A 23,856-nucleotide genomic window follows, 5' to 3' on the forward strand; every position below is an offset into this window, starting at 1 on the left:
ATAGATGCAAAAATCCTCAACACAATACTAGCCAACTGACTCCAATACATTGAAAGGATCACACACCATGACCAAGTGGGATTTATCCCAGGGATGCAAGGATTTTTCAATATCTGCAAATCAATATGATATACCACATGAACAAATTAAAGAATGAAAACCATATGATCATCTCAATAGATGCAGAAAAAGCTTCTGATTAAATTCAATATCCATCTATGATATAAACTCTCCAGAAAGTGGACATAGAAGGAACATACCTCAACATAATAAGGCCATATATGACAAACACACAGCTAAACATCATATTCAATGGCAAGAAGCTGAAAGCATTCCCTTTAAGATCAGGAACAAGATAAGGATGCCCACTCTTGCCACTTTCATTCAATATAGTTTTGGAAATCCAGGCCACAGCAATCAGAGAAGAAAAAGAAATAAAAGTAATCCAAATTGGAAAGAAAGAAGTAAAACTGTCACTGTTTGCAGATGACATGATACTATACATAGAAAATCCTAAAGATGCCATCGGAAAACTACTAGAGATCATCAACAAATTTGGTAAAGTTGCAGGGTACAAGATTAACATACAGAAATCTATTGCATTTCTGTACACTAACAATGAACTATCAGAAAGAGAAATTAAGGAAATAATCCCACTTAGTATCACATTAATGGGCTCCAAAATCACTACAGATGGTGACTGCAGCCATGAAATTAAAAGACGCTTACTCCTTGGAAGGAAAGTTATGACCAACCTAGACAGCATATTCAAAAGCAGAGACATTACTTTACCAACAAAGGTTCATCTAGTCAAGGCTATGGTTTTTCCTGTGGTCATGTATGGATGTGAGAGTTGGACTATGAAGAAGGCTGAGCACCGAAGAATTGATGCTTTTGAACTGTGGTGTTGGAGAAGACTCTTGAGAGTCCCTTGGACTGCAAGGAGATCCAAACAGTCCATTCTGAAGGAGATCAGTGCTGGGATTTCTTTGGAAGGAATGATGCTAAAGCTGAAACTCCAGTACTTTGGCCACCTCATGCGAAGAGTTGACTCATTGGAAAAGACTCTGATGCTGGGAGGGATTGGGGGCAGGAGGAGAAAGGGGACGACAGAGGATGAGATGGCTAGATGGCATCACTGACTCAATGGACGTGAGTCTGAGTGAACTCCGGGAGTTGGTGATGGACAGGGAGGCCTGGCATGCTGAGATTCATGGGGTCGCAAAGAGTCGGACACGACTGAGTGACTGATCTGATCTGATCACATTAAAAAGAATAAAATACCTAGGAATAAATCTACACAAGGAGGCAAAACACCTGTACTCCCAAAACTATAAGATGCTGATGAAAGAAACTAAAGATGACACAAACAGATGAAAAGATATACCATGTTCTTGGATTGGAAGAATTAATATTGTTAAAATCACCATACTACCCAACACAATCTACAGATTCAATGTAATCCCTAACAAATTAACAATGGCATTTTTCACAAAACTAGAACAAAAAAACTTTCCAATTTGTGTGAAAACAGAAAAGACCTCAAATAGACAAAGCATTCTTGAGAAAGAAGAACAGAGCCGAAGGAATCATGCTCCCTGATTTCATACTATACTACAAAGCTACAGTCATCAAAACAGTATGGTACTGGCACAAAAACAGAAGCATACATCAATGGAACAGGACAGAAAGCCCAGAAATAAACCCATGCACTTAGGGTTAATTAATCTACAACAAGTGTAAGTTGCTCAGTCAAATCTGACTCTTTGCGATCCCATGGACTATACAGTCCATGGAATTCTCCAGGCCAGAATACTGGAGTGGGTAGCTGTTCCCTTCTCCAAGGGAATCCAAGGGATTCTTTATATCTGAGCCACCAGGGAAACCTAAGAATACTGGAGTGGGTAGCCTATCCCTTTCCAGTGGCTCTTCCCCACCCAGGAATCAAATCAGGGTCTCCTGCATTACAAGTGGATTCTTTACCAGCTGAGCTATCAGGGAAACCCAATCTACTACAATGGAGGCAAGAATATACCATGGGGAAAAGACAGTTCCCTGAATAAGTGGTTCTGGGAAAATTGGACAGTTACATGACAAAGAATGAAATCAGAATATTCTCTAATACCATATACAAAAAATAAACTCAAAATAAATTAAACACCTCAATGTAGGACTGGATACTATGAAACTCCTAGAGGAAGACATAGGCAGAATACTCTGAAATAAATTTCAGCAATATTTTTTTGGATCTATCTCCTAGAGTAATGGAAACAAAAGTAAAAATAAACAAATGGGACCTAATTAAACGTAAAAACATTTGCACAGCAAAGGAAACTGTAAACAAAACAAAAAGATTACCTATGGACTGGGAGAAAATATTTGCAAATGATGTGACTGCAAGGGATTAACTTTCAAATACACAAACAGCTCATATAGCTCAGTATCAAAAAACAAACAGCCCAATCAAAAAACAAGCAGAAGACTTAAATAGATATTTCTCCAAAGAAGCCATACAAATGGCCAACAGGCACATGAAAAGATGCTCAATATCACTAAGCATTAGAGAAATGAAAATTAAAACTACAATGAGGTATCACCTCACACTGCTCAGAATGGCCATCATCAAAAAAATCTACAAATAATAAATGCTGGACAGGATATGGAGAAAAGGGATCCCTCTTATACTATTGCTGGGAATATAAATTGATGTGGCCACTATGGAGGACAGTGTGGAAGTTTCTTAAAAAACTAAAAATAGAGTTACCATATGATCCAGCAGTCACACTCCTGGGCATAGATCCAGAAAAGATGCAAAATCTAATTCAAAAAGATATATGCACCCCAATGGTCACAGCAGCACTATTTACAATAGTGAAGACATGGAAGCAACCTAAATGCCCATCTACAGGTGAGTGGATAAATAAGATGTGGTGTGTATATATAATCGGAGAAGGCAATGGCATCCCACTCTAGTACTCTTGCCTGGAGAGTCCCATGGACGGAGGAGCCTGGTAGGCTGCAGTCCATGGGGTCGCTAAGAGTCGGATACTACTGAGCGACTTCACTTTCACTTTTCACTTTCCTGCATTGGAGAAGGAGATGGCAATCCACTCCAGTGTTCTTGCCTGGAGAATCCCACGGACGGGGGAGCCTGATGGGCTGCGGTCTATGGGGTCGTACAGAGTCAGACATGACTGAAGCAACTTAGCAGCAGCAGTATATATAATATATGTATACACACACATGCATGTATATGTAATGGAATATTACTCAGCCATAAAGAAGAATGAAATAATGCCATTTGCAGAAACATGGATGGACCTAAAGATTATCATACTAAGTAACCTAAGTCAGAAAGAGAAAGGTAAATACCACACGATATCACTTACTTGTGGAATCTAAAAAATGATACAAATGACCTTATTTATAAAACAGAAATAGACCCATAGACATAGAAAACAAATTTATGGTTACCAGAAGGGAAAGGGGGGGGGCTACAAATTAGAAGTTTGGGTTTAACAGATATATACTACTATATATAAAATAAATAAATAGGAACCTACTGTATAGCAAAAGGAACTATATTTAATACCTTATAATAACCAGTAATAGAAAATAAACTGAAAAACTTTATCACCTTACTGTATACTTGAAATTGACACAACACTGTAAATCAACTATACATCAATTAAAAAAAGAAATGAACTAGACTTGTTACACAGTCCTGTTCACTATGATGAAGATGAGGCTCTGTAAGATCTTTGAGGAACCTTTTGAATTACCCATGTCCTCTGATTTGTTTTCTAAACCAGACCATGAAAAAAAAGAAATTCTACTCATTTTGATTTTCCATGGAGCTTATTTTCTTTTACTATTATTCTTTGAAATTGCTAAGTATCAGTTCATCAGAAGAAATACCATTCTTTGATCAATCCAACAGTAGAAATTTTCATTCCACAGAAAGCATGACCCACAATTGCTTCTGTCTCATAAAACAACTGCTATCCAAGGGTCTGCTGGCCAGAGAGCTTCTGAATAACAGCTTACCTGCCCCTGTGGTTGTTACTTCTGGCTTGGCTGGAGGAACAAAGGGAGGCCAATGTGATGGATGTTTCTGAACTAATTCAAACATCCTTAAATTTTCCTTTAAAATTTCCTGAGGAGACATAGAATCAGTTGTAAACACTGCAGAGTCACTACATTTCTGTCCAATTGGCAATATATGACTCCAAACCCCAAGAGAGTGATCTGGTTATTGAAAGGTGAAAGCACAGGCTCAACAAATATACCCATCCTGTACCAGACCCATCTGAAGACCCATCCCTCTTCAATTCTAGATACTGTTGGCCAGGGAAGAAAGGATACTGGTGGGAGGGATCTGATGGAAGGCTAGTACCCACTGCCTGTGCTCCATCATAAGGTTCAGGTCATTTGCCAGTTGCACGGGACCAACTCAACTTAGGGATAATATGTTCCTGAAGTGTTGGCTCCAAAGAAATGTGGGTTAATTAATTAAATCTGCCCCCAAAGAACATCAGTACATGTTGGCATGATTTCAGTTTTAGTCCAAAACATATGGTATATGTCCTAATTTAAAGACCTTGGTCTTATCAGAAATTTTTCTTTCTAATGTTAAATGGGATATACAGTTTTGCTGCATTCTGAACTAATTTTAGAAAATAATTCTCCATGATGTCTCAGTCAATTATTAACTGGGGTTTCAGATTCAGCTGGGGACTTTGGAATTATTTGTTTACCTGTGAAGAAAAATCTTCCATCCTTACACTTAGGAGAGGCTCTGGGATCCCATCTCTCCAACCCCTCTGTTTTGCAGATAAGAGAATTATGTCTCCTGCCACCCCACCCAGGGCTCTTTAGACTGCTCCCTATGATCTCCCTTCATTCTTTCAATAACCATTGATCAATGTCTCCCACAAAACTGGCATGTGTTAGAAGCGAATGATGAGGGGGGCAGATACAAAGATTAGGAGCCAGCAAAACAATAAATATCTTTTGACATAAAGTGTCCAAGAAAAAAGAATAGCTTGCTTTCATATTTACACAGATTTCTGCAAACTGTGTTTCCTTTAAGTGGCAGTGTGTCTATATTTTATCAATATATAAATAAAACAGTTACTAGAAAGGTAAGCCCCTTAAACCATAATGGAATACACTAAACTGTAAATGAACCATGAAACAAAGAGAAGAGTAGTTTGGTTTATCCAACCACCTCAACGTTATAATCAGAGTATAGAAGAATTTAGGCTGACCTATATGAAGCTAGCATTTTTAGGTTAAAATGGTAATTAGTTGAAGATTTCATTGACTCATAACCTCAATGAGATGGAACATTCAGTAGCTAAAAATATCACTCATTTGACAAAGTAAGCATATTTCACACCAAAGTTTTCCTTTGGTTTCCCCAAAGTTCTGTATAATTCCCCATATCTTAGTTTCTTTCTCTTGCAATAATGTCATATCAGGCTGGATTTGTTACCATGAAAAACCGTTTTGGAAAGGAATTATGTTGAAAAACATTTGGTTTTTTAAGACTGAGAAAAACATAGATCTTTACCTTCTGAACAAGGCTACACCAGCTATCAAAGTCTTTTTCTTCTTTGCAGAAAAACCCCTTGGGGGGAAGCAAAAGAAGACAACTTAGAACTGTTCATGATATATATACACTACCCATCTCATATCTCCAGTTCCCTATTGGCCATTTATATACGAATGTCCCTTCTCTAATTTGTTATTCATCCAAAATTATCTTGCCTCAAAAAAAGCCCTCCTATCTAGAGAACGGACATATGGACACAGTGGGGGAAAAGGTGAGGGTGGGATGAATTTGGAGATCAGAATTGACATACACACACACACACACACGTAGACCACCATGTGTTAATTAGCTAGTGGGAAGCAGCTGTATAGCACAGGGAGCTCAGCTCGGTGCTCTGTGATGACCTAAAGGGGTGGGATGTAGAGGGTGGGAGGGAGGTTCAAGAAGGAGGGGATAGATGTATACATATAGCTGCTTCACATTGTTGTACAGCAGAAACTAACACAATATTGTAAAGCAATTATATTCCAATTTAAAAAAAGAAGAACTGGTCAGGGGTGCCAAGGCAGGCCTTATGTATTGCAAGACGGAGCCGTTGGCCCAGAGTTGTGACACAACATGCGGGCCACTTCCTTTGGCTCTATCCTCCCAGCAATAAGGAGGAAGATTGAAGTTTATCACTCTCCCAGATCAGTGCCTCACTAGGACACACACATGCTCATTCATATTTTCTCTCTCTCTGCTTCTCACTCTTATTCTGTCCCTTTCCCTTTCACCCTATCCCTTTCCCTCCCTGTCTCCCACTTCACACTGTGAGATATACTAACATGAAAACCAATCTCCAAAGCACAGGGTTAATTCCATTACATTCAGTGCACAAATATACCTACCTAGAAAAAAAAAAAACAATGTAATAAAACCAGCAGACAAAAGCCAAATAGTACTTTTAACTAGAGGCATTAATTAGTAAGGTGGCTTTGACCTTAAGGAAAATATCTGTTAGAATAAAGAGAACCATGGGCCTCTTTATCCATCCTCAGAACATCCTACAGAACTAAAAGAATGGTCCAAAACAAGAGGAGGACTTTGTCAGCTCTCTACCACTGGCACTCTGACAATCAAGTTAAACTGGAAGAGAGGATTCAGACAGGCCTCAGAACCACTGGCTAGTTCCCAGACAGCTGCCCCTTCCATGTGTCAACAGCAGACATTCTTCCAGGGGTGGGTGGGGGGAACCCTGCAACTTCCTGGATTGTGTGCCCAGAGGAATGGACATTTTCCACCCAGGAGGTCTTGGCCTCTTATCTCCCTCCCTATGTTTCACCTTATTCCCTGTGCCTGGGTGGCAATATTTAGGGGGCAAGAAGGAAAATGGAGAAAGATGGTAAGAGTAATAATAACCAACATTTCTAGAATGCTTACAATATGCTGGGCACTGTGCTAAGTACCTTACACATAGCATACCTCACACAAGTCTACAAGGAAGGAACAACTGTTTTGCCCATGGGAGGGATGAGAAGGCCAAAGCTCAAGTTAAGGAGGGACTCCCCCTCAGTCCATGGCTGGTAAGTGGCTTGGATCCTAACTGGAGCAACTCGGCTTCAGGGCCCATTCCTTCCTGCTACACTACATAACACTACCTCTTGTGGGTGTGGGAAGCAAATATTCTCTTGCCATCCTATCTAACAACCTGGATAACTCCCAGGGAACCAAACTGTGATAGGGCAGCGGTGTGTCTCTTGGCCCACCCAACCTTCAGATACCAACCAATGCTACGGAAGGATCCAAGTTCAGGATGTTCATCCGCTGCGGGGGTTGCAGACAATGGAAAGTCTGGTCGTCAACCGTTCCATTCTCTTCAGTGTCAACAAAGGTCTGGGTTGTGTGAGGGTCCAGGAAAATGAGCTCATCACCTGTTTTGAATGACACCTGATTAGCCTTTGAAGAATCACCCGCCCTGGCCCCACTGCTGTCCTTGGAAGGGTCACTCTGGTTGTCCTAACCCCTCCCTTGGTGACAATGGGAATGAGATAACAGAAAGCCCGAAGGAGAGTAAACATGCTCAAAGGAAGCCACTCACCCTCAAAGCCAATCATTCCATGTGAAGATTTGCCCTAGCATTTACATCTCCTCAAAGTCCAAGAACAAAAATGGAAAGGGACAGGTTTGGGGACAAGGGAGGAATGAGCAACCACAGATGACATGGCGGGCTCGGTGAGCAGCAGTAGCCAAGAGGTGGTAGGTGGAATCACCAGGCCATGAGTCCAGGTGCCATTAGGGAAGCTTCCTGACTCTTTCAACACTGGAAAGCACATTGCTCTAGACCATAGGTTCTTAGACCTATGGTCATAGAGCACATCTGGGCAAGAAAAAGGCCTTGGCCTCCCAAAGAAATGGGAATGCTGACTGTGCCACAGATGAGATACCAGGGAGGTGACTTCTGGTCTTAATTTGCTAGCAAGTTAGTCAGTGTTAGAAAGTCAGTAATTCCTGTCAGAAGGCACTGCTTGGTCACATGAGTATCAGCACAGATACACCTCACTGGGAAAACTCAGTTTGAGATGATCAGCTGTTACAAATGGGAGAAAAAACAATGCTTCATCAAAAGGAAAATGTCTAGCCCAATAATGACTTGGGGGGGATTTGGGATAATAAAATCTCTACTTTCATCTGATATTCAAAGGGTTGAGAGTACCACTAAAGATCATGAGCTGATGTACCTAAGGGAACACCCCAACCTCACTGTCCAGGCCTGAGAACCAAGTGGGCCTCTGTGTTCTAGACTGGGTTAGGGAAGCAAAGAGAGATCTGTCTGAGGCAGGGGGATCGGGTAGGGAAGGACACCCCAAAGGTCTCTGGAATGGCATTCACGATTGTGTTGGGTACATCTAAGTGCTTCTGTTGGCAAAGAGTGTTTGTGACATCTGATGCCAAGTTTAATTTGTCTCTATCACAAACCTAAGACAAACCACTCCACTCTGTCTTAATTTTCTTGTTTTTAAACTGGGGTCACTGGGCCTGTTCTAGTTGGTTCACAGAGAGTATTATCAGAATGGGAAGATCTCACTTCTGTGAACTGCTTGAAATACAATACAAACTCAGGATGTATCTTGCTCAGACTCTTTGCAACCCCATGGTATGTAGCCTGCCAGGCTTCTCCATCCATGGGATTTTCCAGGAAAGAATACTGGAATGGGTTGCCATTTCCTTCTCCAGGGGATCTTCCTGACCCAGGGATCGAACCCGGGTCTCCCACATTGCGAGAAGACTCTTTACTGTCTGAGCCAGCAGGGAATCCCCTTAAATGATCTGAGTGAATTGACTCTTCTGTAAAACAGCTTTATTATGTGATTTTTTTGCATGGGTTCATGCTCCTTTGGGCTTCCTTGGTGGCTCAGACAGTAAGGAATCTGCCTGCAACGTGGGAGACCTGAGTTTAATCCCTGAGTTGGGAAGATCCCCTAGAGGAGGCCTTGGCAACCCACTCCAGTATTCTTGCCTGGAGAATCCCCATGGACAGAGGAGCCTGTGGGCTATAGTCCATGGGGTCGCAAACATGGGGTCAGTCAGACATGACTGAGTGACTAAGCATGCCCACATGCTCATTCAAAAATTGCACAGCCATGTGTCTGACTTCGTCAGGACTTGGTCAATAGATGTGGATCACAGACTTATTTATAGAAATAAAGTAACTTACTGACTAGCCCAAGTTTTTAGTTCAAACCAGTGGTCAATCTTTGACAGGAAAGAAAGCATTTCTTCCTCCAGAGGATCCTGCGTCTTCTGCATTGGTAGGAAGATTCTTTTAGTGCTGAGCCACCAGCGAAGCGTTTGGTTTAAGGTACTAGGAATAATAACAGTGTCCTCTCTGAGTCTGGCCCTTTTCCATGTGTTTGTGTATATCTGTATGTGTATGTATGCATGAATGTGTAGTGGAGCTCTGTGGGCTGGACTATTTCTGACATTGCTTAAAAGAGATACAGTAGATTGAAAAAGCCCTAGAAATTACATGGGGACTGTATCAAGGTCTCCGATGAGGCCCGAGAAGAAGGAGCAGGCAGGTCCACCATCTGTAGACACCCAGTTCATGTGACAGAGCTCCAGGTGGCACCCTCTACCAAACCACAGGAGACAAACATCTCTTCTCTAAGCAGAAAAAATCGCCCAGCCAGGCCACAGTCTTGTACACCAGGAGCATCTCCCAGCTTCCTACTGGGCAAGAGACCACTAGAGAAGCAAGGGGGTATGTTAGCTGCTGCTGCTACTGCTGCTAAGTCACTTCAGTCGTGTCCAACTCTGTGTGACCCCATAGACGGCAGCCCACCAGGCTCCCCCATCCCTGGGATTCTCCAGGCAAGAACACTGGAGTGGGTTGCCATTTCCTTCTCCAATGCATGAAAGTGAAAAGTGAAAGTGAAGTCGCTCAGTTGTATCTGACTCAGCGACCCCATGGACTGCAGCCTACCAGGCTCCACCATCCATGGGATTTTCCAGACAGGAGTACTGGAGTGGGGTGCCATTGCCTTCTCCAAAAGAGAAGCAAGGGGGTATGTTAGCACAGACAGCCAAATTGGGGTCAAATTCTGGCTTTGTTACTTTTGAGCTCAGTGACCTTGAGGAAACGACCCCTCTAAGTTTTCCACTAGGCATAAATGGAAATAATGATCTCTACCCCTCAGCGTTAACCCTATCTATCTATCTACAGCTAGATACATCTCTATATTCATGTTGCTTAGTCACTAAGCTGTGTCCAACTCTTTTGCGACTCCATGGACTGTAGTCCACCAGGCTCCTGTCCATGGGACTTCCCAGGCAAGAATACTGGAGTGGGTTGCCATTTCATTCTCCAGGGGATCTTCACAGATCAGGGATTGAACCTGTTGTCTCCTGCATTGCAGGCAGACTCTTTACCACTGAGCCACCAGGGAAGCCCCATCTCTATATAACTATTGATACTAATCTGTATCTCTCTATAAATGTATTTATATTTTAATATATTATATAAATATATATTTATATATCATAAACAATATAATGATCAGTATATGTGCTCAGTCGTGTTCGACTCTTTGTGATCCCATGGACTGTAGCCCACCAGGCTCCTGTGTCCATGGAATTCTCCAGGCAAGAATACTGGAGTGGGTTGCCATTTCCTCCTCCAGGGGATCTTCCTGACCCAGGAATCGAACCGCATCTCCTGTATCTACTGCATGGCAGGCAGATTATTTACCTGCTGAGCCATTGGGGAAGCCATTATAATGATAAATTATATATATATATATATATATATATATATATATATATATACACACATACATGGAGAGAGAAAGGGGGATGGAGGAAGAGAGAGTACCCTCTGTAGAGTTCCTGGTTCAGAAAATGGAAGCTGTCATCTGTCCCCTCCCTTCAGACGTTCTATCAATCAGGTCCCCCACCCCAAACCTAATACAGTAACTGGGTGAGTCAGAAAGGGGGAGTTGAGGTGACTTTGGAGCCTCAAGTAAAGGTTAAACAAAAGATTTATGAAATTAATGGGCAAGTGGACACTATGTAAACCTCTGTTTTGGGAACTGGGGATTGTCACACCTCTTTCATAAGCAGTCCAACTCCACCAAAGTCTCCCCAGCCCAGGGGCCCCCCAGGAGAAGCAGAGCTATGACAACTTGGCAAATTCTCTCTGGGTAACCTGGGATAAGGAGGCCAGGGTGCCCAGGAATTCATTGAGATCCCTCCACAATTATTTTCCAATCTGTTTTCAGTTTGTCTTCAAGCACAGACAATAGGAAATAGATTTTTGCAAGAGTTCCTTTGACAGGAACCCAGAAGCTTAGAAACAGAGAACATCTAAATTTATAAAACTCCAACTACTGGGTTTTGAACTTTAGAAAGTAAAAGCCTCCACGTTTCAAGTGTTCCATCAAGCTGTAGTTCTCAAGCTCGACCAGGAGGTGGCAGCGTTCGAGAGCGAGCCCAGCAACTGCAGAGAAACCCCACCTTAAGGAGTGAAGAGTAAGCAGCTGAAAGAAGCATTGGGGTTAGGCTGGCTCTTTACTGAGTGCTTTACTGTGAGCTGACAACATGGTGAGCTGGGGGTCAGCCCTATTTTACACAAAGGGAACCTGAGACTGAAAGAGTTGCCTCGCGAACTCTGTCACACACCGAGCCAGTGGGAGGCAGGCCACATACAGGGGCCAGGTCTGTCTGTTCCCACTCACCTCACCTCTCTGAATCTCTGAGGAAGAGATGGGTTGGGAGGGTGGCCAAGCTCATCTCACTGTGTCCTCTGCACATCCCTCACACCATTCCCCACGCCTGCTCTGGCTCTCCTTTGTACCCTAAACTCATAAGTTCCTCAAAGCCCACTCCTGCCAGAGGTGGCGGTATTCCACTTCCCTGGCCACATCGCTCCCTTACTCTGTCGCACTAACCAGGTAGGCCCTTGGTACTCAAAGTGTGGCACCAGCAGCACCTGCCCTACCTAGTGAGAAATGCAGGCTCTCAGGCTCCACCCCAGACCTGCTGAACCTGCATGTTAATCTCAAGGTGATTCGTGTGCACGTGAAAGTTTAGAAGAGCCAGGCTGCTCCTTTTTTGTGCCAAGGGCCTTCAATGTCTCTGGTCACAGCTAGTGAGGAAGATGGCGGGGTTTCCAGAGGTGTCCACTGAGGCAGGAATGTCGGGCTGCTCATCAGGATCCACATTAGGTTAGCTGTTTTAAGGCTGAGCCTCCATTATCATAAAAGGGATACCTCTGTTTTCACCTCCTCTAATTTCCACCCAGTCAAGCCTCTGAACAATAACCTAGGAGGCCCAGCTGTGTGGTCTTGGGAAGTCAGAAGATGGCTCCTGGCCCAAATGCCCAAGCTCCAGTAAGAAGGAGATCGGCAAGGCCAGGGAAGTGAAGCCCTGCCGCTCTGGGTCCCAGAGGAAAAAAGAGGTGCTGAAGCAATGCTGTGACCTTGGGGTCGTCCAGTGTGAACACAGCCATGGAACCATCATATTGAGAGGGAAAGAGACGGAGACACTGGTCTCTGAGGCACAGGTAGGTGTTACCCTCCTGTAACACCTACAGGCAGGATGAGCTGCCTATAGGCCACAGCATCTCCAGGCTAGGCCAGGGCCTCCTAACTGGAATTGCCTGGTCTTCCATGCAGACCTTGTTGTGCCCACCCTCCCCTAGCCCACGGTGACTTACTTGTGATTACTCTTTTCTTACCTAAGAATCCTATGAAATAATAGGCGTTATTTGGTTTTCCTCCTAATGCCCCTAAAGACTGTGGCATCTTAAAACACTCCTGGAGGGAAAAAGAACGCAAGATTCTCAGCTCACTTGTGGACTGCTGCTCACGGATCTCCGTGCTCACGATGGTGGTGGGATGGGCGGGCCACAGGCGGCTTGGGGAAAGGTGTGACTTACTTTGAAGGCGTCGACATAGACGGGGTTGATTTGGTTTATGCCTAGGCGGAGGGGCACAATGAGCAGCAAGGGTTTCCAGGCCGTGCAGCAGGCCGAGGGGCCCTTACTTTGGTTGGAAGCAGTCAGAGACTCCAGGGGCCTCTCGGCAGGTGTGTCAGCACTCAAGGACAGGGTACGGCACATTTTTTCTAGAAACAGAAGACAGGGCTAGGTAAAAAAGGGGTACCCGGCCCTAAGAGATGCACCATGGGCAAGACTAAGGGAGACCTGACGTGACAGTCCCCACCTGGAAGGCCCTTCCCGCTGCCACCTGGGCCCTGCTGCCCTACTTGCTACAGGAAGCCCCGGGTACTCGTCCAGCCCTTACTTCTCTTCCTTCTGACAAATGAACACTCCTTGTGTCTCCCCAGATATGATGGGCTCATTGGGAGAATCTCATTTGTCAACTAGGCTACAAGGGCCTTGGAAACAGGGACTGTATCTGTTGGTCTCTCGAGCCCCATGTTGGGGAGTACAGTGGAGGAGGGGAGGCCAGAGAAGACCCATGGGTGGTTTAACTGATTATCTGCACTTGGGGTGTCCTGCAGGGAAAGAATCTGGTACTTCACTGAGCACACCAAAGATCCTCTCATTTTTTCCCCTTTCAGAAAGCTGAAAGGGAAGAGAAAAAAGGGCACAGGGAATGATTAACCAGAGCTCTGTGCTCCCCTGTCTTGCTAGAGGGGCGGGCTAGAGAGAACGTGTGTGTGTTTATTCTTTCTCTTTCTCTCTCGCTTTCTCTTTCTTTCTCCCTCTCTTGCCCCCACATGTTCTGAATGGTAAAGAAGAACCTCCATACCCAACCACCCAAAAAGGTAAACTGGCCAAGGACTCACTGATATCTTCGATGACCACGGTGTTATCCATTGAAACATAAACAGCCAAGGAATTCCATTCGTCAAATAAAGCAAGTTTTCTGCAAAGCAACATACAATGAAGTCACAATTGGGGAAGATGGACATCTCGACAGAAAATAGTACCATCTATGTATGTCCAGTGTTCCAGAAGTTACCGAATGCTGAGCCACACAGAAGTAGTTCTCTCTGTGGGATTCAGGTCAGGTCTGGCTCCTTTGACCGAGCTCTGGAATATTCCATGTCCAGGGACTTTGAAAATGCCAGAGTCACTGTTTCTGAGCCTCAGAAAGAAGGCCTTGCTTTTTATAAAAATGGAACAGGCTGCCTTGCAAAATGATGTTACTCCAATGGGCAAGAGAGGACCAGTACACCTGCTCCCAAGAGATTTTGTTTTCTTTTCTAAAATGTGAGACATTCTGACTCATTGCTTAAAAAAAAAAGGAAAACTGTTACTTATATATGTGTGTGTGTGTGTGTGTGTGTGTGTGTGTGTGTGTGTGTGTATATATATAGGCTTCCCTATTGGCTCAGCAGGTAAAGAATCTGCCTGCAATGCAGGAGATTCAGGAGACCCAGTTTTGATCCCTGGGTTGAGAAGATCCCCTGGAGGAGGGCATGGCAACTCACTCCAGTATTCTTGCCTGGAAATCCCCATGGACAGAGGAGCCTGGTGGGCTACAGTCCATGGGGTTGCAAAGAGTCAGACACAACTGAAATGACTTAGCACACACACACATGCATATGTGTGTGTGAATGTATGTATGTGTGTGTGTATGTGTGTGTGTGTGCGCGCATGTGTGTGTGTGTATATATATATATATATATATATATTTGTTTAGAAGCATATATAATATGAAGAATAAGCCCCAGGGAAATCCAGAGAGAGAGAGAGAAACAGATAGAGGAGATGATCTCTTCGGTCCCTCCCCAAATGCAGTAAGAATGTTGTCCCAGGAGACTTGCTGGGCCTTGTTGGTCAAGAACTGAAGACATAGATAGAGCCATAGATTGTGCTGAATTGCGTGACTTCAGAGGCTTCCCTGGTGGCTCAGCTGGTAAAGAATCCACCTGCAATGCAGGAGGCCCCAGTTCGATTGCTGGGTTGGGAAGATCCCCTGGAGGAGTGTGTGGTAACCCACTCCAGTCTTCTGGCCTGGAGAATTCCATGGACTGTATAGTTCATGGGGTTGCAAAGAGCTGGCCACAACTGAGTGACTTTCACTTTCAGAGGAGATTAGAAAGAAAACCCGTTTAAAAAGAGATTATCTGAGGAAAATATGTTGTCTATTTCTCCCTTATTTTCTTCTCTAGCAAGTTTGAAGAAGACATTTTTAACCTGGCTACTATGGGATTTTGGGGTAAAACCCAGTCTCAACAACCAACAAAATGAAACAAAAACACATTCTCTCGCAAACTAAAGTAGCTCCCAGTAAGAGGTTAGTTACCATTATATTTTCATTTCATTCATTTTATCTTTCCCCAAAATAATAATAACATAATCATTATCATCACATACTGCTGTTCCTGATAATAACATTCATGATGAGTAAGAATCCACCTAAATTCTTTTTCAAATATATGTTTCCATTTACTTGTTGTTGGGAAGTTCAAATTTTAGAAGAAAGAAGCAAATTCTGAGGGATATCATTTATAAACCAACAATATCAAACTAGGTTTTGGGATCAGCACAGCCATTCCAATTTTTTATACTTTCTACCCTGGCTTCTTGCAGTGGTTCCTGAAATACCACCAGATCCTCACTCACCTAACCAACAATGGCCCAAAAGGCACTACAGACTAAAGTAAGAAAGTGGTCTCAGAGAGGCTGCACTGTTAGCAAAGGGTGATTCCAAGATAATAGGTTTCACCTGGGTCCCCAAGAAATCCAGACTACTCCTCTCACAAGCACATTTCCAAAACATTCTAGTTCACTGAAGGTTCGCTAATAACTGAAACAGTGCCCATTTGTATTTTGCATGAAGCAGGTCCTGTCATCATGCTCCAGAGAGCCTAAGAATTAAAGTAGCAACCAAAGAAGGCTGCTGCTGCTGCTGCTGCTACGTCGCTTCAGTCGTGTCCGACTCTGTGCGACCCCTGAGACGGCAGCCCACCAGGTTCCCCCATCCCTGGGATTCTCCAGGCAAGAACACTGGAGTGGGTTGCCATTTCCTTCTGCAATGCATGAAGGTGAAAAGTGAAAGTCAAGTCGCTCAGTCGTATCCGACTCTTAGCGAAACCATGGACTGCAGCCTACCAGGCTCCTCCATCCATGGGATTTTCCGGGCAACAGTACTGGAGTGGGGTGCCATTGCCTTCTCCGACCATAGAAGGCTAGATGGTTTTAATTTTCTGATGCCTAAATCAGCATCAAACTCTGGCTGCCATTTTCATTCACTCATTCATCAGGTATTTTTTGAACACTTACAGGTACCAGGTGGTTTCATGTGCTAATGTTATAGGCGTGAACAAGGAAAACACAATTTCTGCCCTCATGGAGTTTCCATTTGGTAATAGGCTGTCAGGAAGGACAGTGACAATAGGTGAGGTGGCCTGTGGGTGTAAGTGCCAATGCCACTCACCCCATTCATTTCCAAAGCAGTGGTCCTGGCCTCTCCATGTTACCTCTTGCTGTGGGAGGTGAATTCTGGGACTTAATAGGACAATGGCAAAAGGACCATGCTGGGGTACCCTGAGTTTACTAAAAGATGACAAACTGATTCCAAGACTCCCTTGGGGTTTGTGTCTTCCAATAGGTGGTGAGTCCCTTGAAGCAAGAATTATACCTAGTTTATTTTTGTACACCTAATACTTAGCATAGTAGAGATGCCCAATAAATGTTGAATGAATCAATGAAGATTTTTTAAAATACCATACAAAGTGGGAGTCTGTGCCTTCCCTAGGCTGGTTCAGGCTTCCCCCTCCTCCTTAGTACAAACCCTTTGGCTTCAAAGTGACCCTCAGGCTGATGGTTGAGTGTCTGAGCACCAATCTATCAAGGGGATACGGAATGAGTACTGAGGGGCCTCTACCTGGACTGATACTCATGACTACAACTCTGATAAACAAAGACAGTTGTCTACACACATTACACACTTCAAGGAAGTATTTGAGCAAAATGGTACAGATGTTTGGTGGCTCAGTGGGATGGCAAGAACTGCTTGGTTGACGGGATACTGAGTTGGTGGAGGCAGGCATAGGAGACAGTAGAATAAGGCTCGTGCCCAACCTTTTTACTTACTTCAACACCTGTGCAACTGTATTTGGTCCAAACCATTCGCCAATTGATTTCCCTTCTCCTACGCCCATCTGTGCTGTTTTCATGTGGAAAAAATAAACATGTTAGTGAAAGGTCTTTCAACAAACCAAAAACTCCTAATTTTTTGCATAAATAATTAAGTAGATAGATGACTTAGTGGAGCCACATATAAAGCAGGGGACAAGAAAAGCAAGTACAGGGATTTTCTTGGTGCTCCAGGGGCTGAGATGCCTAGCTCCCAATGCAGGGGACCTGGGTTCAATCCCTAGTTGGGGAACTGATGCAACTAAGTTCACATGCCACAGCTAAAAGATTCCATGCGCTGAAATGAAAGATCCCACATGAAATAAAATATTTTAAATTGAAAAAAAAGAAAAGCAAGTACAGGCAAAGTAAGCTGAATTTCACAGTGTTTCTTTCCTCTTAATTGGACTATGCAACAGAAAGACAGTCTTTAAACTACTCATGTGACCTTACCCATTTGATGGATAGAGTAGCAACAGTCTTTTCTATCTAAGAAGCACTGTAGGATTCGTTGGTATTCTTTGGGTTGTTCTTTCTGTTTCTCCCAGTTCCAGTCTTTTTAGGGAAAAAAAAAAAGAGTTAAAATCATGTTTATAACCATTTGTTATCTCTGCAGTCTTACTCTGACTACAAGGTTAGAAGGAAAACAAAGGCATTACATCCAGAAAGTGGGAACGATCAGGTCAGAATATTCCCAAGTATCTTTAATATTGATGACCAAGACATCTGGAAACGGATTTCTTTCAGAGACTCAGTGGGTGTAAAGTAAAAACAAGACAAGAAGTTGACCAAAAAATTGACTTTGCCCATGAGCTGGAGTTGGATAAATATTACTTGAAAACAGGGACACAAGGCCTTTCTGGTCAGCTATTCAGTGACCAGGATGTCACCTCAAAACCCAGCAGTATATCCGGGTCTCACTCAGACACTGTAGTGTCTCACGTCCACACAAACACCAATGGCTTTGGTTTGTATATTCCAGTAGCACTGACAAGAGTCTCATGGGGGGTGAGGGGAAGTGCCATCCTGACACACCAGTATTTCCAGGGGAATAAAAACAATTTGCAACTAAGAAGGTTTTTTAAAGAAATGCACACTGCCATTTTTTACATAGCCTTTTTAAAAGGCCACACTGAGCTTTGGAAAAACAAATACCTTTGCTATCAGGTGTTGAAGGTTTCCTTATGACCAAAACTAAAATAATTACACCTGTAGAGATCTGATCTATGCCTCAGGCACAGTCCCCCAGTTCTACAGGGGCTGCTTATGACTTGCTGAGGACAACTCTGAAAAAACTCTCATCGTCACCTCTGTGGACAGGACACACTGTTCCCATTCCCTCAGCTCTAGGAACTCTGTCTAATGGGACAGATTTCTGAGACTTAGTTGGCTTCCAAGACAGAAATTTCTCTCCTGAGGTTTTAGAAAGTGTTTGAATTCACAAGTGAAATCTACTGGAAGGCAAAGGCCATTATCTCCAGAGTCTTTAATTCTCTTTGCTTTTTTTTTTTTTTTTAGAATTTTTTTCAATAGGGGAACAATTTTTATTATTTATTTTTAAACATTTAAAATTTTTTTGGCATATAGTTGTTTTACAATGATGTGTGCTTTTGTATTTCTGAAACCAAATGTTTAAACTTTATATCCAGCAGTCTTCAGAGGGTGAACAGCATTCAACTGTTTTTCACCAGCTAATGAACTGTCTGACTCTGGGGGAAATCCCGATTAGCTGGCTGCTATGTACCACTAAATATTTACTGATGACAGTGATAAGTCAACTAATACCCCACCTCAACTGCAAAATAACCAAAAAGGAAATGCTCCAAAATACTTTATAAAATCACATCTTCTCATTCGAATATCTTAGCTATGAGATCTATTTCCACATTCTTCCTGCTGCTGCTGCTAAGTCGCTTCAGTCGTGTCCAACTCTGTGCGACCCCATAGACGGCAGCCCACCAGGCTCCCCTGTCCCTGGGATTCTCCAGGCAAGAACACTGGAGTGGGTTGCCATTTCCTTCTCCAAAGCATGAAAGTGAAAAGTGAAGGTGAAGTCGCTCAGTCGTTTCCGACTCAGCAACCCCATGGACTGCAGCCCACCAGGCTCCTCCATCCATGGGATTTTCCAGGCGAGAGTACTGGAGTGGGGTGCCATTGCCTTCTTGCTTTTACATTAAAACAGTTGAGACTGCTGATTGTGGGGAAAACCCCCCAGTTTGCTCTCCACAAAATTCATTTCCAGAAGAATCATCTTGAATTGTTTCATAAATGAGAAAGTAAAAACAGTAAGAATGGATCTGTTCCAAGAAGTCTATGTACAATAGAGAAATCACTGGACAAGAAGGCAGAAGACCTGCATTCTATTCCCAAATCCAGGTCTCTTGCTGTTCAGCCTGGGGCAAGTTACCGTATTTCCTGAGCCTTAATTTCCTCATCTGTTAAACAGAAATTATGATACTACCCAGGGGACGCAGGCACGGGACATTCTAAACCCTGAAAAGCAGGCATGAAGCCCTAAAGCCTCCCCAGACTCTTCTCCAGTCTTCTCTGTAACCACAGGAGGATGTGTGAGGTTGTACAGTCAGGGAAAGGGAGTCGGTTGTTGTACCTCTGAATCTCAAGGAGTAACAGCTGAAGATTTCAGCAGCCCGATCTCATCCAAGGTGGCCTTTCATCCCCTCATCCCCAAGGCAAACCAGACTTTCACCCAACTTCCTGAACTGGCATCTAACCAAGGTCAGCCCACGGGGAAGTATGCATATGTCTTAAGAAAACAAGACTCAAGTGTTCCAACAATGATTACTGGAAGGTTCTAATTTTAAGATAGTGTGTACCCTTTATTATTTAAAAAATTTTGTAAGCTTTATTGAAGTATGACTGACAAATAAAAATTGCATGTGTTTAGCTTAAACAGCATGATTTTTAAAAGGATATATGATGTGATAATTTAATGAACCTATACATTATGAAATGATTATCATAATCTACTTAATTAACACATCTATTACTTCACATAGTAACTTTTTCTTTTTTTAAACTTTTTCTTTTTTAAATTAATTTATTGGAATATAGTTGCTTTACAATGTTGGATTGGGAAGTTCTTAATAAAGCAGCCTCCTGAGAAAGCTAATTTAAGGATTCCTTCATTATCAAGTGGACCTCATCAGTGAACCCACACCAAAATAGCACTGGTTCCCTCATTAGCCACTTCCTTTAGGTCACTGACATCTTTCACCAAATAACTTAAATGAGGTCAAAAAACAGGCTCACCACCACACCCTTCTTCCTGCTCCTTTTGTTATCTGACCTGTTTAAGAACCCACGTGAACAATAGTGAAGATGCAAACTCTTCGATACACTTGACTCAATGTTCAGTTCTGTCCCAGGAAAATAACTCTCTGGCTTAGTGAGTTACAAGGAAATGCAAGCTGTTTCCTTCTCATGAGAGGGTTTGTTGACTTGTCAGCCCCACCACTTGGGCTTACAGAGAGCACTTCAGGACCTGCAGCTGTATTCCCTTTAGCACCAAGGCTAAACCATCAGCAGTAAATGTGACTGCAGAGGTCTCCAAGACAGAACAAATTTAACTCACCCCTTCCCAAGTGTCTGCAGATAAGGGCTTGAGCCAGCATCATCTGTCCACAGCGTAGCATACATCCCCAGCCAGCATCTGATGAAGGGCCTGTTCCCCCTGTTGGCAAAATGGATGAGAATGAATGTGAGTTCATTAAATTGCCCTTTCCTGAAACATCAGCATATTGGAGAATCATACAATATAGATAGGCACACATATTCAGAATAGAGAGGCAAGAGATAAAGCCAGATATCCAGCAAGGTTTGTTACAGGGTAGAACTTGCAAAGATAATGCTGAGTTAACCAAAATGGGTTCTGTGACCTAAGGCAAAACAAACAAATGAACAAAACCTGCCCTGTATGTTTTCTGCTTAGAGACATCCAGGCATGCATTCAATTTTGGTAGATGACTGACTACCATGTATGACTACCAACACTTAATCCATGACATGTCATCATCTGCCTGACCAAATCTGGCTTTTCACAGTTCACTTCCAGAGGAGGGCAATCTTATCTGAGTTAAAGAATAAATGCTACCAAAGTTGATCATCAGTATGGTCAAGGAAATCTGGAAGGCTCTTGACCATTCTAAATATACATTATGAAGCTCTGAATGGTAAGGAGAATGTAAAATAGAGGAAAGAGTCCTAGGTTAGGCATCAGAAGACCAGTCTCTAGTTATCTAATCTAAGTCTCATCTGTAAACTGGAGATAATAGCATATACCTTGCCTACTATCAGTGGATACTATAAGAATTAAATGAGAGAGTATCTATAAAAGTATTCTACCACTCATTCAAGATGATGTAAATATTTGGTATAATGAGTATGGTCATAATGTTGTTGTTTAGTCACTAAGTGGACTCTTTGCAACCCCATGGACTGGGGCCCACCAGGCTCCTCTGTCCATGGGATTATCCCAGCAACAATACTGGAGTGAGCAGCTATTTACTCCTCCAGGGGATCCTCCTGACCCAGGAATTGAACCTGTGTCTCCTGCATTGGCAGGCGGATTCTTTACCACTGAGTACAAGGGAAGCCCTAATATAAAATACTATTAATAAATTAGAAATATACTATATTTTTAAAAGGTACAAAACCAGTTAATAAGACAACAGGTTCCATTTAAAAAACACTTGACATAACAAAAATCCTATATATGTGGCCGGGCATGGGGTGGGGGTGGGGCACTCAATATCCTTTTTCAAAGTACTTTGAAGTGAGACAACTTGGATGGCAGAGGAGACATTATGCTTTCATTGCTTCCTCTCCCAACACAGAAGTGGAAAAGTATGCTATAAGCATGGTCTCACAAGACTAACCGTAAATGACATCATCAGCCATGTAAGACAAGTGGTCCAAGATGGCTGCTCCTTTCCTTTTGTTGTGGGGACTGAAGGAGAGTTGCTACAGCAAGATGAGGAGAGTTGAGCCAACTTGTCAGCTGGAAGTGGAGTACATTGGCTCTTGCTAATGGTGGGATTATAGGCCAGATTAGTAGGGAAATATGCAATGAAGCCCACATAAAGAAGGGATCATCTCTTTCAAAACATTGTCAGAGTTGAATTGCAAATGTTTTCAAATCTTGCAAAGATCTTGCAAGATCCAGAAAAAGTTAACAGTTTAGAATTACTAGGTAGTAAAGATTGTTCTTTTGTGTATTTTACTCAGGTACTTCCTATGGAGAGCAAAAAAAAAAAAAAAAAAAGTGTGTGAACTTCATTTTTCACACTTATCAGAAAGATAGATTTCACTCCAGTTATTAGGTCCAGTCCCAAAACAAAGTCAGTCAGACAGGTTTCCTCTAAGAGAACAGCTTCCACCAACTGAGTTTGGTGATCCTTTTCTATAGGACCACAAGATTAGAAAGAAGTAACCCTGTTGGCAAACATTTTACAAATTTTCTCTGGAGGGATCCTATTCACTTAGCTCATTAAACTGTCCTTTTTTCTAGACAGCAGCTGGTATTCTTAACTGCCTAGAATTAGTTCCAAGGATATCCACTATAATTCATTTCTCAGTGGCAAAGTGTTTTCATATCATAGGAAGAAAAAAAAGCAAGAGAATTATTTTCTTTCCTTCAAGGTACAAGTCATCTTTAATAATCAAATAACTCCATAAAGCAGTGGACTGTATCAAGTTAAAAGTTTGACTGTTTTGTTGCTCTTAGACTTAAAACAATATCTCTAGTGCCCAAACACTTGGAGGTGGGCTCAAAAGTAAACTGGCATTACACATTAACACCACGGAACCATACATGCTGGGGCGCATTGGCAATGAAACTTCTGTATGAAGCATAAGACTTAATCAACTACTCCCCCAAACTAAATTCTTCACTATAGTGAGTTGGTAATTCTAAGATTTCCATGATATCACTGATAACCTCAGGAAAGCTATCTACAAGGAAGAAAGCACAATATAACAAATGATATACCTACCAATTGGTGAAAATTTCCTCCTGTATGTAAACCATAGACGAGCACTTATATCAGACAACAGCTTAGATTTTTCTGTAATTAAATGTGAAATTAAAATTAAATCACCATATCCCATCTAAAGATATCTGTCTTTGATTTCTGAGCCAGGGGCAAACTAAATTTCAAATAACCAGTCATTTCCATTGTTATGAGGCTAAGGGAAATTCATAGGAAACCCAGTCTCATTTTAGCCAAATAATTTCAGTATTTCCTCCCGCCTATATTTTGATCAGAGCTACTGGCTACAATGATGCTGAGTGGCTCCTATCTCTTCACTGAGCTCCACAGCCCCAGCAGGTGCTTAACACTGAGATCACATGGCCAAAAGACAAGGACTGGGAAAAGCAAGGGTCCTGGGTAACCTAATGATAGGCAGTCAGCCCCTGCCTGATGGTTGGCTGGATCTCTCATCAGCATCCATGGTCTGTTACCTAAAACGAGGGATAGGTTGTTGGCATTTGTGTGTGCACGTAAATCTTTAACTAAAAAGATGTCCCTGCTAAGCAAATTAAGTGTGTAAGAAATTAGTGCATTGGCATTTGTAATCTAAATGGTGATATAACATCACAAATGCTTTTGTCATTTTTTTTCAAAGCATGCTTTCCTGTATATATTTTACAGCGTAAATTTACTTCAGTGGCCACAAATATGGCTTC

The 23,856-nt window shown here is 42.7% G+C and overlaps 1 protein-coding gene across 2 annotated transcripts in view; it reads right to left on the reverse strand.

Moving 5' to 3' along the window:
• The window catches only part of ATG4A (autophagy related 4A cysteine peptidase), a 78,555-nt gene that overhangs the window by 8,203 nt on the left and 46,496 nt on the right, over positions 1 to 23,856 (reverse strand). Inside the window, exons 3-12 of one of the 2 annotated variants that reach the window (XM_086386660.1) lie at positions 23,162 to 23,233; positions 20,743 to 20,841; positions 17,604 to 17,705; positions 17,109 to 17,181; positions 13,850 to 13,929; positions 12,975 to 13,162; positions 12,774 to 12,852; positions 7,325 to 7,470; positions 5,576 to 5,632; positions 4,048 to 4,156 (exon numbers count right to left, since the gene is read on the reverse strand). In XM_086386660.1, the coding sequence (XP_086242786.1) occupies positions 4,048 to 4,156; positions 5,576 to 5,632; positions 7,325 to 7,470; positions 12,774 to 12,852; positions 12,975 to 13,162; positions 13,850 to 13,929; positions 17,109 to 17,181; positions 17,604 to 17,705; positions 20,743 to 20,841; positions 23,162 to 23,233 (1,005 nt within the window). The remainder of the gene's footprint in view (positions 1 to 4,047; positions 4,157 to 5,575; positions 5,633 to 7,324; positions 7,471 to 12,773; positions 12,853 to 12,974; positions 13,163 to 13,849; positions 13,930 to 17,108; positions 17,182 to 17,603; positions 17,706 to 20,742; positions 20,842 to 23,161; positions 23,234 to 23,856) is intronic. The other variant, XM_086386661.1, reaches the window with a different exon arrangement.

Source organism: Bos grunniens, chromosome X (assembly GCF_055505025.1).
Source record: "Bos grunniens cultivar Pamir isolate PY7600 chromosome X, Bosgru_T2T1.0, whole genome shotgun sequence".
In the NCBI taxonomy this organism is placed as follows: domain Eukaryota; kingdom Metazoa; phylum Chordata; class Mammalia; order Artiodactyla; family Bovidae; genus Bos; species Bos grunniens.